The following is a 13,689-nucleotide window of genomic DNA, read 5'->3' as shown; positions in this document are numbered from 1 at the left end:
CAAGCAAATTCAAATGAAATGACTAATCTAATCAAAAGTTTGTCATTGTTTTGTAAGATTGGTTATCGTAGCTGTAGATTATTTGCTATAAAATTTTGGTTGTAAATATCATTAAACAATAAATTTTTTAAAAATAACTACGATTAAATAATAAATAATATAATGTAGGTAACAAAAGTTAAGTGAATGATTGGTTAGACTCTAGCAACCATATATATTAGTTTCTAACAACTGAAATATACGGTATATACCATATTTTTATCTCCACATTATAACAAGATTTCGCTAAAAAAGAATTTACTTTTGATCACTCATCAAAATTTTACGGTTTTGAGTTTTCAAAAAGTGAATTAGCTATATATATTACGGACGTACTAAAACTATAACTAGAAAATCAAAACGTTTTTCGCATAAATTTTATGCAATTTAGTTTTTTTTTTTCATTAGTTGATCATTAGACTATTCCACTATTACAGTACTAGATATTAACCCGCGGTACACCGCGGGTCTATATTTTCCCTAAATAAAAAAATGATTTTTTTAGAATGATCTATAGATATATGGTAAACCGCATATCAATATTTTATAACTAAAAAATCAAAATTTAAGTTGTATTTGTTTTATTTAGTGTTTAAGATTGTATAATTGTATTTTGATCGCTAATTCTAGGATTTCACCTGTAATATACCATCCCGTATTAATATCGATCTAAATCCGTCCCACTATATAACCCCGTCCCGTGAAATTAAACATCATTTTTGTAATTTTTTTTATAAAGTTCAAATATTTCTAATATTTGAAACTTCATAAAAGTTTTAATACGACCCAAACTTCATAATTGTATTTTGATTGTTATATCTAGGATTTCACCCGTAGTATACCGTCTCGTATTAATATCTTTTATAAATATTTATAATGTTTAAACTACTTATAAATTCTTATAAAATTCAAATATTTATAATATTTGAAACTTCATAAAAGTTATAATATTATAAATAATTAAAACGTTTAATAAAGTTAGACTTTTTTATAGTTTGTATTTTCGTTTTTTATTTTTTCTTTTAAGTTTTTTAAAAATCAATGCTATCAAACTGTAGTTATCTTATATATATATATATATATATATATATATATATATATATATATATATATATATATATTAAGATTATCATTAAACATGAAGATTTACCTAGAAAAAATAGGGTGAATAAAAAAAACTAACCATATGAAAGAATCTGACGTAAATTTAAAGCATATGCTCTTGATAATGGCAATCATCAATGGGTTGCTCATCTTGTATAGGATTATCTGCGCAAGACATCAAATGTTTATTAAATTCATGAATCAGAAAAATGAAAGTTCATATAACAAATAAAGATTGGAATGGGTAAGAAGAGGTATTTGTTTGATGAGTCTTCTAGTCGAGTAAAAGTGTGGTATTTATAGGGTAGGTAGGCATCTAAGTTTATTGTTAAGGTAGTTTGATAATATCTTGGAGAGAAAGTAGAAAATCAAAGATATTATATACAACGAAAGTTTAGGATATGTTTAAGGAAAGATTAGGAAATAGTTATATAACAAAATTTATTTGAAAAAGATTGTAAATGATTTGGTTTTGCAGAGAATCTTAAAAAAAAGCTAAGCAACCATTTAAAAGGAATATAGCCGATTAATGTGGTAATTAGTTTAGGAAATCACATTAAACCGAATTAAAAAAATAATTAGAGTCATAACTTTGTTTCTTAAAATCAAATGTTAAGAAAAATATCGAAAAGTATATAATTATGGTATCATCGTTGAGATTTTCTTGGGCGGGAATTATGGATTCAATTAGAGAAGAGAACCATATAATGGAAAAAATCTAATTAGCCATAATTATGTTTTAAAAATATTTTATTGCATAATATAAAGAGAATATAGATGATATATGGTATGGATGTAATTAGTTAAGATGGCATAAATATTCGAAAATCATCTCGAGGTAAAGAGTAATATAGCCTATTTATATGGGAAGAAGTTAAGGAATAAGGAAACATAAATATATGTGTAATTATCTATATTAATGACGTTTTTTTGGTTAGAGATATGTAGAATTAAATGATAATTTGGTATTAATTAAATGCTATCAAATATCTCGGAGATTTTATTTTAGAAACTAATCGTGGACTAAGCAGAGATTTTTGCAAGATTCGTAAACGGAAAATCTTTAATGCTACTATTGATAAAAAGGAATAGAACCAATTAATGTGGGAAGTAGTTAAGGAAATAAGATTAAAACGAATTGTATGTTTAATTTAGTCTTAAATGTCGTTTTTATTACAATATTCCTTAAATCTCTTATTCTAGATCCGAATAGATTTAAACCGGGTAAAACCCGGATCCAAATGATTAAAAGCAAAAAAAACCTGTAAAAATGTATATGTAGATATGAGTTTAATACCATTAAATTAATCAAAGATTTGTAATCATAATTGGAAACGAATAATGCAGTAAATGCGATTTAGTAATGTTGTAAAGAATATGCCATTTATGTAGAATGATTGTTGCGATTAGTTTCCAATTAGTTTTATTTTTGGGATTATAGTATCTCAAATTTTAAACTAATTTAGATTTTATTGTTTTGTTTACATAAATACGAAAATAATTTGTTCACCCACATCATAAAATATTACCAAAATATATATATATATATATATATATATATATATTACGTAATATTAAATAAAAGATTATATAACTAACTATTTTCATTTGATGGTGTAGACAAATTATTATTAATATTTATGTAATTTAATTACAAAAATAATTTAGAAAAATAACAAATATTACTTTTTATAACAAAACAAAATATTATTCGTAAAAACAATATTTATTATAAAAAATATTTTGAGAATCCTTTAGAAATTTAATATTAGATATTCAAATATATCAAAAACATAATTACGGATTATGTGAAGATTAGGATATATAATCTTCAAATAAACATATTTTATTATGATTTCCTTATGAATGTATATATTAATTGTTATTTTGATTTTAAATTTATTACAATTTAAATGGGGAATTGCCTATATTTAATCTGTTATTGTAAAAGAAAAATGACGTAGCTTATTATTGGAGTATTTACACAAATTTATTAACATAATATATATATATATATATACTATTAAAAATAAATACATTTTTCTTATAATTTCATAATATATTTATTGTTAAAATCTGGACATTTATTATGAGCATAAATATGAAAAACGATTTTCCATTAAAATTGGCTATTTATTAGGGTCATTAATATGAAAGATTATTTACCATTAAAATAGGTAACTTCTTTGTAATTAAAGAAACATTAAACGGAATAAGTAGATGAATTAAAGACAACATGGCTTCATTTATCAGTTTGAAATTAAGACAACATTCCTAAAATTCCTTATCCAAGATCCGGATAGAGTTAAACCCGGGTAAAACCCGGATCCAAATGAATTAATGCAAAAAAACTCTATAAAAATGTATATGTAGATTCAACTAATATAGCATTTAAGCCCTAAATCGTGATTGCTTTTATTGCCATCAACGTGAAACGAATATTATCTTTACCAATTTTACATGTAGAGAAATTTCAACAACGTAATTGAAGAAATCTCATTTTGTGGGAGAATAAAAAACATTTAAGACGCAACGGCCCAGAAGCGAATAAGACAGGCCCATTTATAATGCTCGGCCCATTCCAAAATGACGACTGAATTCAATTTTGTTTCTATTTTTTGATAAAAAGAAAATAAAAAATATCGCATTTCAATTGTTCAACTTCTTCGTCGTCGTCTTCTTCCTTTGCTCCGTCGTCGAGATCTCGTCGAACCTCAAATCTCAAATCTCCTGAAACCAGATCGTCTAATTATCCGATCTGCGTTTCGATTTTCTCAGATCGAAGATGCCGGTGGCTGCTTCCGCCATATACTTTCTGAATCTCCGTGGCGATGTACTCATAAATCGCACCTACCGTGATGACGTCGGGTAAGAAGAGAGCTTCTCCTTTTTCGCCGTCGATCTGTTAAATTCTCGATTTCGGTTTCATTTTCAGCTGTGTGTTAGTCCACTTCGTTTAGGATTTTAGCTGGTAGGATTTGAGATTTTGGATTTGATTTGATTTCGAGATATTTTGATTCTTAGGGGAAACATGGTGGATGCATTTCGTACGCATATAATGCAGACAAAAGAGTTAGGGAATTGTCCTGTGCGTCAGATTGGTGGCTGCTCCTTTGTTTATATGCGAATCAGCAATGTCTACATTGTCATTGTTGTCAGTAGCAATGCTAATGTTGCTTGTGGATTCAAATTCGTTGTTGAGGTAAACTTTGTTGTTAGTTTCACTTTCATTTTCCAAAATCAGTTTTGGTTCTTGTTGAAATGTTCAAGAGATTTAGATTTGATTCTATATGCTGACTTAGTTACTACTGGTTTTGATTTACGTTTTCAGGCTGTTGCTTTGTTCAAATCATACTTTGGTGGAGCTTTTGATGAAGATGCTATTAGAAATAACTTTGTTCTGATTTATGAATTGTTGGACGGTAAGTAAGCCTGATATGATCTTGGTCAAATCACTTTATTATCTCTCATTTAGTTGCATTAGTTGTTTGTTATTTCATTTTGTGGTAACGCCAAGGAATGATAGTTGGTTTTGAATTGCAGAGATTATGGACTTTGGCTATCCACAAAATCTCTCCCCTGAAATTTTGAAACTTTATATCACTCAGGAAGGTGTACGGTCACCATTTTCATCGAAGGTAAGGGCCTCTATACAGTAGATTTTGGAATTGTGTTGGTGTGTGGTTCTTCGAAGTGAAGCAGTATTTCCCGCAATAAATAGAGATTATGTTGCTTCTTCACTTTATATGTTTGCATTCATAAGCTTTTTTTCATTACAGCCAAAGGACAAGCCTGTTCCAAATGCAACATTACAAGTTACGGGTGCTGTTGGTTGGAGAAGAGAGGGTCTTGCTTATAAAAAGAATGAGGTAAGTGTTGAGTGACTTACTGTGTGTATATAGATCTGCTAGGTTGTGCGGAAGTGATATCGTTTATTCTCTCAAATGCAGGTGTTTCTGGATATTGTGGAAAGTGTAAACCTTCTGATGTCCTCTAAAGGTAAATAATTGCCTTTTCTGAAGTTTTTGAAGTTGTCTATCTTTTTTTATTCGCTTTGTATGACTGGTTTTGCACATTATGAAAACGGTTAGGCAACGTTCTTCGGTGTGATGTGACGGGGAAAGTTTTAATGAAATGTTTCCTTTCGGGAATGCCTGATTTGAAGTTGGGGTTGAATGATAAAATTGGTCTTGAGAAGGAATCAGAAATGAAATCTCGCCCAGCTAAGAGGTAGGCTTTGTTAAATCAGTGAACATCAGTAGCCACTGACTTTTCTTTTTGCTAACTGACTCGCTCGTTTTGTGCAGTGGTAAAACCATTGAGCTTGATGATGTCACATTTCACCAGTGTGTGAACCTGACAAGATTCAACTCCGAGAAGACCGTTAGTTTTGTACCACCAGATGGAGAGTTTGAACTGATGAAGTAAGTTTTCAAATGTTCACTGTTGCAAATTGTTCTGGTACCAAATGTGTACTAACTTGATGATGTCTCAGGTATCGAATAACAGAGGGTGTAAATCTGCCTTTCCGCGTACTACCAACAATCAAAGAACTTGGTCGTACACGCATGGAAGTAAATGTCAAGGTACATAGCTTTTCTCAAGGATTAAAGGAAACAAAAAAAAAAAAATTCGGCTTGATCTTTGCTCTCTTACAGTTCCCATGTTCTGTCTTTTCAGGTCAAAAGTGTGTTTGGTGCTAAAATGTTTGCCCTTGGGGTCGTCGTTAAAATTCCAGTGCCAAAACAAACAGCCAAGACCAATTTCCAAGTGACTACTGGTCGCGCTAAATACAATCCATCAATCGATTGCTTGGTTTGGAAGTAAGTTTATATAATTTTCCTTCAGGTTCAGTTCTATAATTTTATTTGTTGGTGTTTTACCAATCATTTGGCTTCTCTCTTCTACTCTTTAGGATAAGAAAATTCCCAGGACAAACAGAGTCGACACTAAGTGCAGAAATTGAGTTGATCTCAACAATGGGAGAGAAGAAATCTTGGACAAGACCACCAATCCAAATGGAATTTCAGGTCAATCTTCTTCTCGTGATGGCACTGTTAATAGAACCAGATTTGTTTAAAGCGATTATTAACCGTCTTAGCTTTGTTCTTTCTAGGTCCCAATGTTTACAGCATCTGGTTTGCGAGTTCGCTTTCTCAAGGTACGCTTGATTTACATACTTTCGAAACTACCATTTTTCAAAAAATGTGATGCTAAGTATCGAAATCTCTAAGCCATGGTGCCATTAAATCTGGTTCAGAACTTTTATGTGATTTGGGTTTGTTTCATTTGCTTCTGGTCTTGGAAAGGTTGATTGCTTTACTTACTTAGCTATCAAAAGGTAACTACTTTTTGGATCTGACTGGTAACCGTAATGATTGACAGGTATGGGAGAAGAGTGGCTACAACACGGTCGAGTGGGTTCGATACATAACGAAAGCGGGATCTTATGAGATCAGATGCTGAACATAAAACACAGTTCAGGTTCAGTGACATCAGACTTAAAAGTTTCATGGCTTCTAGTTTTTGTTCCTTATGCAAAACAAAAACAAAAACAAAAGAGTTAAATATGTTTTATACCTTGTTTATGTTTGTTTTGTCCATTAGAGATATCTGTGTTAATATGATTTCTTATGTCTTAATTTGGTATTGATTTCTGTTTTTTTTCCTCTGTTTGTGAAATTGTACGAGATATAGTGTAGATTAATTTTGGTGTAATCGAGCGTGAAATTTTTTAATAGTATAACCGGGTGTAATATGTTAATGAAAACTAGTTTTACTTTAGCATAGTTCGAAGCTTGTTACAAAATGTTTAATCAACCAGTCAAGTAAAACATAGTTTATAGTCTAACATCTTTTGGAATTCTGCCAATTGAAGTAATCAGAAGTCTGCTACTTCTTGAGAAACCAACTAGAAATTGTAAACTATAAATCAATTGGCAGTTAATTTGGTTTGATGATGATGTTCACGTTGGCAACTTAGGTTTGTCATTGATGGTCATAACGGCAAGTTTAGAGACATCACTTGGAGGCTTTAAATCTTATCGAAACCACTCCGCATCAGATTGATATCTGCACGTTAACAAAATGATAAAACATCTACCAATGGTGTCATGGTTCAGAGAAGTTCCTCCCCTATTTCTCTTTGAAGACAAATTTAGGGGCAAATCAATTCTCGGGGACCAAAGATCGTTGAGACAAAAAAAAATTTGTTCAAAAATGCTACACCCAAGTACGTATTTCTCTCGTGGACAGTCGTCGTTGGTTATGCATGATCGACTTTCTATAACTTCGCGTATGGTAACGTGGAGTCATTGTGTTTCTTCGGACTGTGTCTAGTGCCCTGCCCACAAGAAACCAGAAATCATTGATACTTGCTACTCACATCATCTTCAAGATAATCATACTGATTTAGATGATTTATACGGATTTCTCGGAGTTTATTTATAGTTATTTTAGTCTGAAATCCATTTTCAGGTTACGAATCATTGATTTTTGATATTCTAAGTCACCAAATGTCTCAGTTATTAGTGTATGGGTTATGATCGAACTATGCTGTTGTGATGAAATTTAAGATGTAAAATTTCTCTATGTGATATTCAATAATAATTGGAAATTTTTTTTGAGGTTATAACTAAACACTAGGATATTATTTGATTTTTTTATTTTTATAAATTAATGAATTTATTGTGTATAATATTTTTTGTTGTATACCGCGGGTCACATGCGTTGTATCTAAAATAAAAAAATTTAAGTTGTATTTGTTTTGTTTAGTGTTTAAGATTGTATATTGTATTTTGATTTGTTATTTATAGGATTTCACCTGTGGTATATTATCTCGTATTAATATTGACCCAAACCCGTCCAACCATATAATCTAAAATAAAATTAAACATCATTTTGTTATTTTTTTAATAACACTTTTATTTAAATGTCATATAATTCGAGTTAATTTGAAAGTTGCTTTCAAATAGTTTCCATGTATATTTTTAAATTAGTGTGTGTTTTTGGACCAACCCGTAAAAACAATTTATAATTGTATCTTAAAATACTAATTAGGATTTTACCCGTGATATACTATCCCATTTTAGATAATTGTAAAAATTAAAGAAAGATCCGAATGACTTAATTTCGGGTCTGAATAAAATAACGACATGATTAAATGCTCAATTTGTTCTTAAAAATGTTAATATAGATTACACACATATTTTTATTCATCGATTGAGTAATATATGTCCGTTTTAAAAAATTTGAAGTGTAACATATGCAGAAAAAAAAAAACTAAAATTTACTAACTATTTATATATTTTATAATAATTTAAAATAATATAAATATAAGATCAAATAAAAGTGAAATAAGAATCATATATTTATGTTTAAATTAGGTAGAGAGGTTTTAGGAAATTAGTGCAAATTTGTTATATTAGCATTAAATCATCATATTTGATTTCTTTATCTATAAATATCGTGGAGAATATACCATAAATAAAGCGTTTAAATATAGTAATTAGTTGAGAAAGTATATATATTTTAGATTTTATTAATTATTTTCGTTTTTTAATTTTGCCAAAATTTAAGGAAAGATCCGATTGAAGATTTCCGGGTCAAAATTAAACAAATTTGACCCGATTTGGGTACCCAAAAACTGCTGCAAAAATGTATAGTAGATTTCTATGAACAAATTGTTTGTTGACGTCTTGCGCTATGAATGTACTCACTACTCATAAAGTTTCTTAAGTTCGTATTAGCTCTAAATGACACATTTTTAAGATATAAATTATGAACGTATTAGCAATACATTATCTGAACATTGTTTGCCATATCTTATTTGGAGGAATGATGTTAGTCGTTAGACACATGCTCGACAGAGTACTTGAACTAGCAAAAGGGTGTCTTAAACATGTCTACCAATATCTTCCATTAATAATTTAATTAAACAAGTTTAATGTAAAAGGCATGTCCATGATTTCTCAAGGCCTATCTCTATGGCCTATGGGATATATATTCAAGCTTAGATCTCTGTTCTCTCTTCTTCTCTCATTTTTATTTTATTTCCACTCATGTCTTCATATCCGTTGCATTTCAAGTTGGGTCTAAAAAAGATGAGGCTATAAAAAGGTCAAGCTCTTAATATGAGGATTACAACTAACAACGTCTTTGTTGGACATAGAAATGAAGTTTCCTATTTTGGTACCTAATGCACATATTTCTAGTGAAATTAGTTTATTTGGTAACAACAAAAAAAAATCAATTTATTTGGTTAGTAAAAAAAATTAGTCCAAATTATCAAGAATTTAACACCTTGTCTCTTAGATGTGACAAGGTAGAAAAATATGTCAACCCATTTAACACTTGTTGTTATGTTAAAACTTAGAATGATGTAAATTAATTTTAAATATAGCAACATACATATATCAATTTATCTAACATACTCAATTCCTTATAGTAAGAGGTAAGAGGACAGCTGAAGCCTTTGGTAACCCTTTTAGCCACAAAGGAAACTTCATATAAGCTTCATTTCTTCTCTGTTGTCAACACACTCCAAATGCAGGAATATCAATAAGAATTAAATTCACAAATTAGTTATTAAGAAAAACCTTCTGAACATAAGATTTAATATCACACGTCAGGTTTCTGAAAAGCTACAAACACAAAGAATAGTATAATGTCAGTAAAAATATCACTAAAACATCGAAACTTTAGACTTGGTACATATTTTGAACAAGTTTTAGGATACTTAACTTTTGAAATCATTATTGATTAACTTGGTACTTTTGTTCCCATTTTTTAAAATTATAAATTTCATTTTTCAAGAAAATTCTATTTGATGTAATTTATATCAGATTTTCACGTAACTTCAAAACCTCAAAGAAATAATCTAAATATTATCCAGTTTAAATAACTAATAGTTGTTACAAATCCAAAGGAGTCACATTTGATCTTTAGTAGCAAACATAACGTTTGCAAATCAAATAAAAAAAGTTTTCTCAAATCAATTAGTCGATTAAGAATTATTGTTCTGTGATTCTCATGTTGAAGAATAACGAATAAAGAGTTGAAATCTTTAAAATTTGTCATAAAGTCTTGATATATTTCTAAGATTTCATGAGTATGCTTTTTAACTATTAGGATCATTAATGTTAAATTTTAACTTAAGTTGATACACATAAGACATTGTCATTTGCCAATCAATCTCATATTTTTCTCACCATATAAAACTTTTTCTTTAGTAAAATTTTTAATGGAGATGAAAAAAAAAATCATAGCAGAACACTAATATGGATGACATATAAACTTACATATGATAATCATAAAATAAATAGAGAACCAACTTTTTCCATTTCTCTTTGTCCTTTTAGTCGTGATTCATAATTATCACATTTACTTTGCTATAAGCAGTTACGAGCATTCCAACATTGTCAGTAAATTTGGGATCAAAACTAAACTATCTTTTATGTAAACTAAACCCTTTTTCCATCCCAAAACTAAACAATTTAATTTCTGATTTATGTTTATAAATATTAAAACTCTTATAAAAAGAACAGATGATCACAAATATTTTTTTGCTATAATTTATATGATAATAAAGAAAACAAACTACGATCTAATAAAGATTCCAAAATATATTTTTGAATGCTTCAAGTAAGTAATACGAAATCAATTCAGTTAAAATTAACAAAATAAAAATCTCCTAAAAAACCCTATAAATAAAAAGATTTCATTTCTATTAAAATTACATTTTCCGCCACACTTCATCTCTCTCACTAGTCTCTCCTCGAGACTCTCTCTGTATGTGTGTGAAAAGAGAGAGAGAGAGAGAGAGACTTGTTAGCTCTCACACGCTTTCTCTATTTTCTCGGAATTCACAAAACAGAAAGTTTCAATCTTTACGAAATTTTTGCCGAAAGAAACAATCTTTGAGTTTGATTTCTTCTTCCTTCCTTCTCTAATGGATTCCAGAGATATCCCACCGTCACAGAACCAGCTTCAACCACCACCGGGAATGTTAATGTCTCATTACCGTAACCCTAACGCCGCCGCCGCTGCATTAATGGTTCCTACTTCCACATCTCAATCGATTCAACATCATCATCGTCTTCCTTTTAGCAATCAACAACAACAACAATCTCAAACCTTTCATCAGCAACAACAAATGGATCAGAAGACTCTTGAATCGCTTGGTTTTGGTGATGGATCGCCTTCTTCTCAACCGATGCGATTCGGGATCGAGGATCAGAATCAGAATCAGCAACTTCAAGTGAAGAAGAAGCGAGGAAGGCCAAGAAAGTATACTCCTGATGGTAGCATTGCTTTAGGTTTAGCTCCGACGTCTCCTCTTCTCTCTGCAGCTTCTAATTCTTACGGTGGTGGTGATGGTGGTGTTGGAGATAGTGGTGGAGGAGGAGGGAATGGAAACTCTGCTGATCCTCCTGCTAAACGTAACAGAGGACGACCTCCTGGTTCTAGCAAGAAACAGCTTGATGCTTTAGGTATAAAGAACCACTCTAAAGTTTGAATCTTTAACACATTTTGTTTGTGATTACATGCAATTGGTTTGATGGGTTTGTTTTGTTTGTGTGTGTGTGTGTGTGTGTGTGTGTGTGTGAGTAGGAGGAACTGCAGGAGTAGGGTTTACACCACATGTCATTGAAGTGAAGACAGGAGAGGTAAAATGTTGTTGTTTTGTTTTAGTAATCTGCAAATGTGTTTGGTTTCATGGTTGAAGATTGGTAAATTAGAAAAGATTGAAATAAATGTCTTGGTTTAGTGAATTTTGATGGAGGAATGAGTTTTAAATGCTTTTGTTTTTTGTTAGATCTTTATGAAATTTACTTACTATATTCAGGACATAGCGTCAAAGGTGATGGCTTTTTCGGAGCAAGGGCCACGAACGATTTGTATTCTCTCTGCAAGTGGTGCGGTTGGTAGAGTGACGCTTCGTCAAGCTTCTCATTCTAGTGGAATCGTTACTTATGAGGTTTAAAATTATGTTCTTTGGCTGTCTTTGGTGTTAAGCTGTAGTCTTTATGTGTCTTTAGTGTTGAGATTTTTATGTGTGGGGTTTTCCAGGGACGATTTGAGATCATTACTCTCTCAGGCTCGTTTTTGAATTATGAGGTGAATGGTTCCACCAACAGAAGTGGTAACTTGAGTGTGTCTTTGGCTGGACCCGATGGCCGGATTGTAGGTGGCAGTGTAGTTGGTCCGCTAGTAGCTGCAACACAAGTCCAGGTATAGAATGTGAACTCTTGTTACAGAATCCTTTTTTTTGTATTCGGGTTTAGAAGACGGTTTGGCACTTTGGATTAAACTTGTGGGGGTTTTATTCAATTTCCGTATAAAAAAAAAGTTCGGTAATTTTGTTTTAATAGGTTTTGCATTTCATCTCGGTACAGTTAAGCAGAAACATCATCATAAATTCATAATAGGTAATAATCGGTTTCTTTTATGTTATTTGCTTCCTAATGTGTTATAGGTCATAGTAGGAAGCTTTGTTGCGGAAGCAAAGAAACCGAAACCAAGTAGCGTTAACAATGCTCGAGGCCAGAATCCTGAACCAGCTTCAGCGCCGGCTAACATGTTGAACTTTGGATCAGTCTCTCAAGGGCCATCGAGTGAGTCATCAGAAGAGAATGAGAGCGGTTCTCCTGCAATGCACCGTGACAATACTAATGGGATTTATGGAGCTCAACAACAACAACCCCTTCATCCTCATCAGATGCAACTGTACCACCATCTTTGGCCTAATCATGGTCAATAAAATGGACTTGCTCCAGAAATTCGTTTCGGTTTTGGTTATGGTTAGGGTGATTCGATCTTAGTTTCATTTGAGAGAGCTTGATTTCTTCTTGTTGTTTACACAACCTTAAGAAGATTTTTGTAGCTTTTTTTTTTTTTTTTTTTGGTTTTAGATAAAAATATATAGAGATCTCGAAATTAGGCTTCTTTCGGGGGTTTTTGTTTTTTTAGTGGCGATTTTAGTTTCTCGGTCATTTTAATTCTCTGTTACTTTATATTTCTTTTTTTTTGTGATTTGATTAGTGATAAAAGTCTCACTTTCTTCATCTCATTTATAAAAAAAAATCTGAATTTATTATACAACAAATATAAATTATAGAGACTAGAACTGGACATTCCTACTCGAAATTCATTAATTATTATTTGCTTTTACAAATTTGTAAAAGTTTTCAATATACGTAGCTCAGCCATTGGATGTGATATGAAGAGATGATGATGACACGTGTGAAGGATTAGCACTTGATATGGCGCTAAAACTCTCTCGAGATCGAGATCTACCGTTGTTAAGTTGCCACGTGGATTTTTAACAAGCCATTCGATTAAAAAAGAGAAGGTACTTTAGAGTACCTCAGATGTGGAAATCAAGCATCATCATCACTTCAAATGCAGTCGTTTCTCTTCGAACTCTGGTCTCGTGTCTATAGCCACACGCTGTTTAGACCAACGAGCCGAGAGTAACGACTGCAGCCACGTTTCATTCTTTTAAGACATATCAGTTTTGTCGATTTACTATATAGTTAACACGTT

At 31.1% G+C, this 13,689-nt stretch overlaps 2 protein-coding genes across 2 annotated transcripts; both read left to right on the top strand.

Annotated features, from left to right (window-relative positions):
- The first annotated feature begins 3,670 nt into the window (after nucleotides 1–3,670).
- LOC9301247 (AP-2 complex subunit mu) lies at nucleotides 3,671–6,861 on the top strand. The gene is made up of 13 exons (XM_002865127.2): nucleotides 3,671–4,011; nucleotides 4,168–4,345; nucleotides 4,475–4,565; nucleotides 4,687–4,781; nucleotides 4,923–5,012; nucleotides 5,094–5,142; nucleotides 5,235–5,373; nucleotides 5,451–5,567; nucleotides 5,639–5,729; nucleotides 5,824–5,966; nucleotides 6,059–6,173; nucleotides 6,260–6,304; nucleotides 6,529–6,861. Exons 1-13 carry the CDS (start codon nucleotides 3,929–3,931, stop codon nucleotides 6,607–6,609), a joined length of 1,317 nt encoding a protein of 438 aa, XP_002865173.1. The 5' UTR covers nucleotides 3,671–3,928; the 3' UTR covers nucleotides 6,610–6,861.
- Nucleotides 6,862–10,872: 4,011 nt separating this feature from the next.
- On the top strand, nucleotides 10,873–13,208 carry LOC9301246 (AT-hook motif nuclear-localized protein 8). Its single transcript, XM_021016024.1, has 5 exons — nucleotides 10,873–11,633; nucleotides 11,755–11,810; nucleotides 11,990–12,121; nucleotides 12,214–12,375; nucleotides 12,620–13,208. The coding sequence occupies exons 1-5, from the start codon at nucleotides 11,093–11,095 to the stop codon at nucleotides 12,902–12,904; spliced, it is 1,176 nt and encodes a 391-aa protein (XP_020871683.1). The 5' UTR covers nucleotides 10,873–11,092; the 3' UTR covers nucleotides 12,905–13,208.
- Nucleotides 13,209–13,689: the final 481 nt, after the last annotated feature.

This window comes from Arabidopsis lyrata, assembly GCF_000004255.2.
Source record: "Arabidopsis lyrata subsp. lyrata unplaced genomic scaffold ARALYscaffold_8, whole genome shotgun sequence".
Taxonomy (NCBI): Eukaryota; Viridiplantae; Streptophyta; class Magnoliopsida; order Brassicales; family Brassicaceae; genus Arabidopsis; species Arabidopsis lyrata.
The sequence above is the reverse complement of the archived record's forward strand: the minus strand, read 5'-3'. Positions and strand labels throughout refer to the sequence as shown.

Bases quoted from the DNA above. Each gene is read 5' to 3' on its own strand.
- LOC9301247 (XM_002865127.2), top strand. From the start codon at position 3,929: ATGCCGGTGGCTGCTTCCGCCATATACTTTCTGAATCTCCGTGGCGAT. The intron at 4,012-4,167 runs GTAAGAAGAGAG...TTTGATTCTTAG, and splicing joins ACCTACCGTGATGACGTCGG to GGGAAACATGGTGGATGCAT. The intron at 6,174-6,259 runs GTCAATCTTCTT...TGTTCTTTCTAG, and splicing joins CAATCCAAATGGAATTTCAG to GTCCCAATGTTTACAGCATC.
- LOC9301246 (XM_021016024.1), top strand. From the start codon at position 11,093: ATGGATTCCAGAGATATCCCACCGTCACAGAACCAGCTTCAACCACCA. The intron at 11,811-11,989 runs GTAAAATGTTGT...TACTATATTCAG, and splicing joins TTGAAGTGAAGACAGGAGAG to GACATAGCGTCAAAGGTGAT. The intron at 12,376-12,619 runs GTATAGAATGTG...AATGTGTTATAG, and splicing joins TAGCTGCAACACAAGTCCAG to GTCATAGTAGGAAGCTTTGT.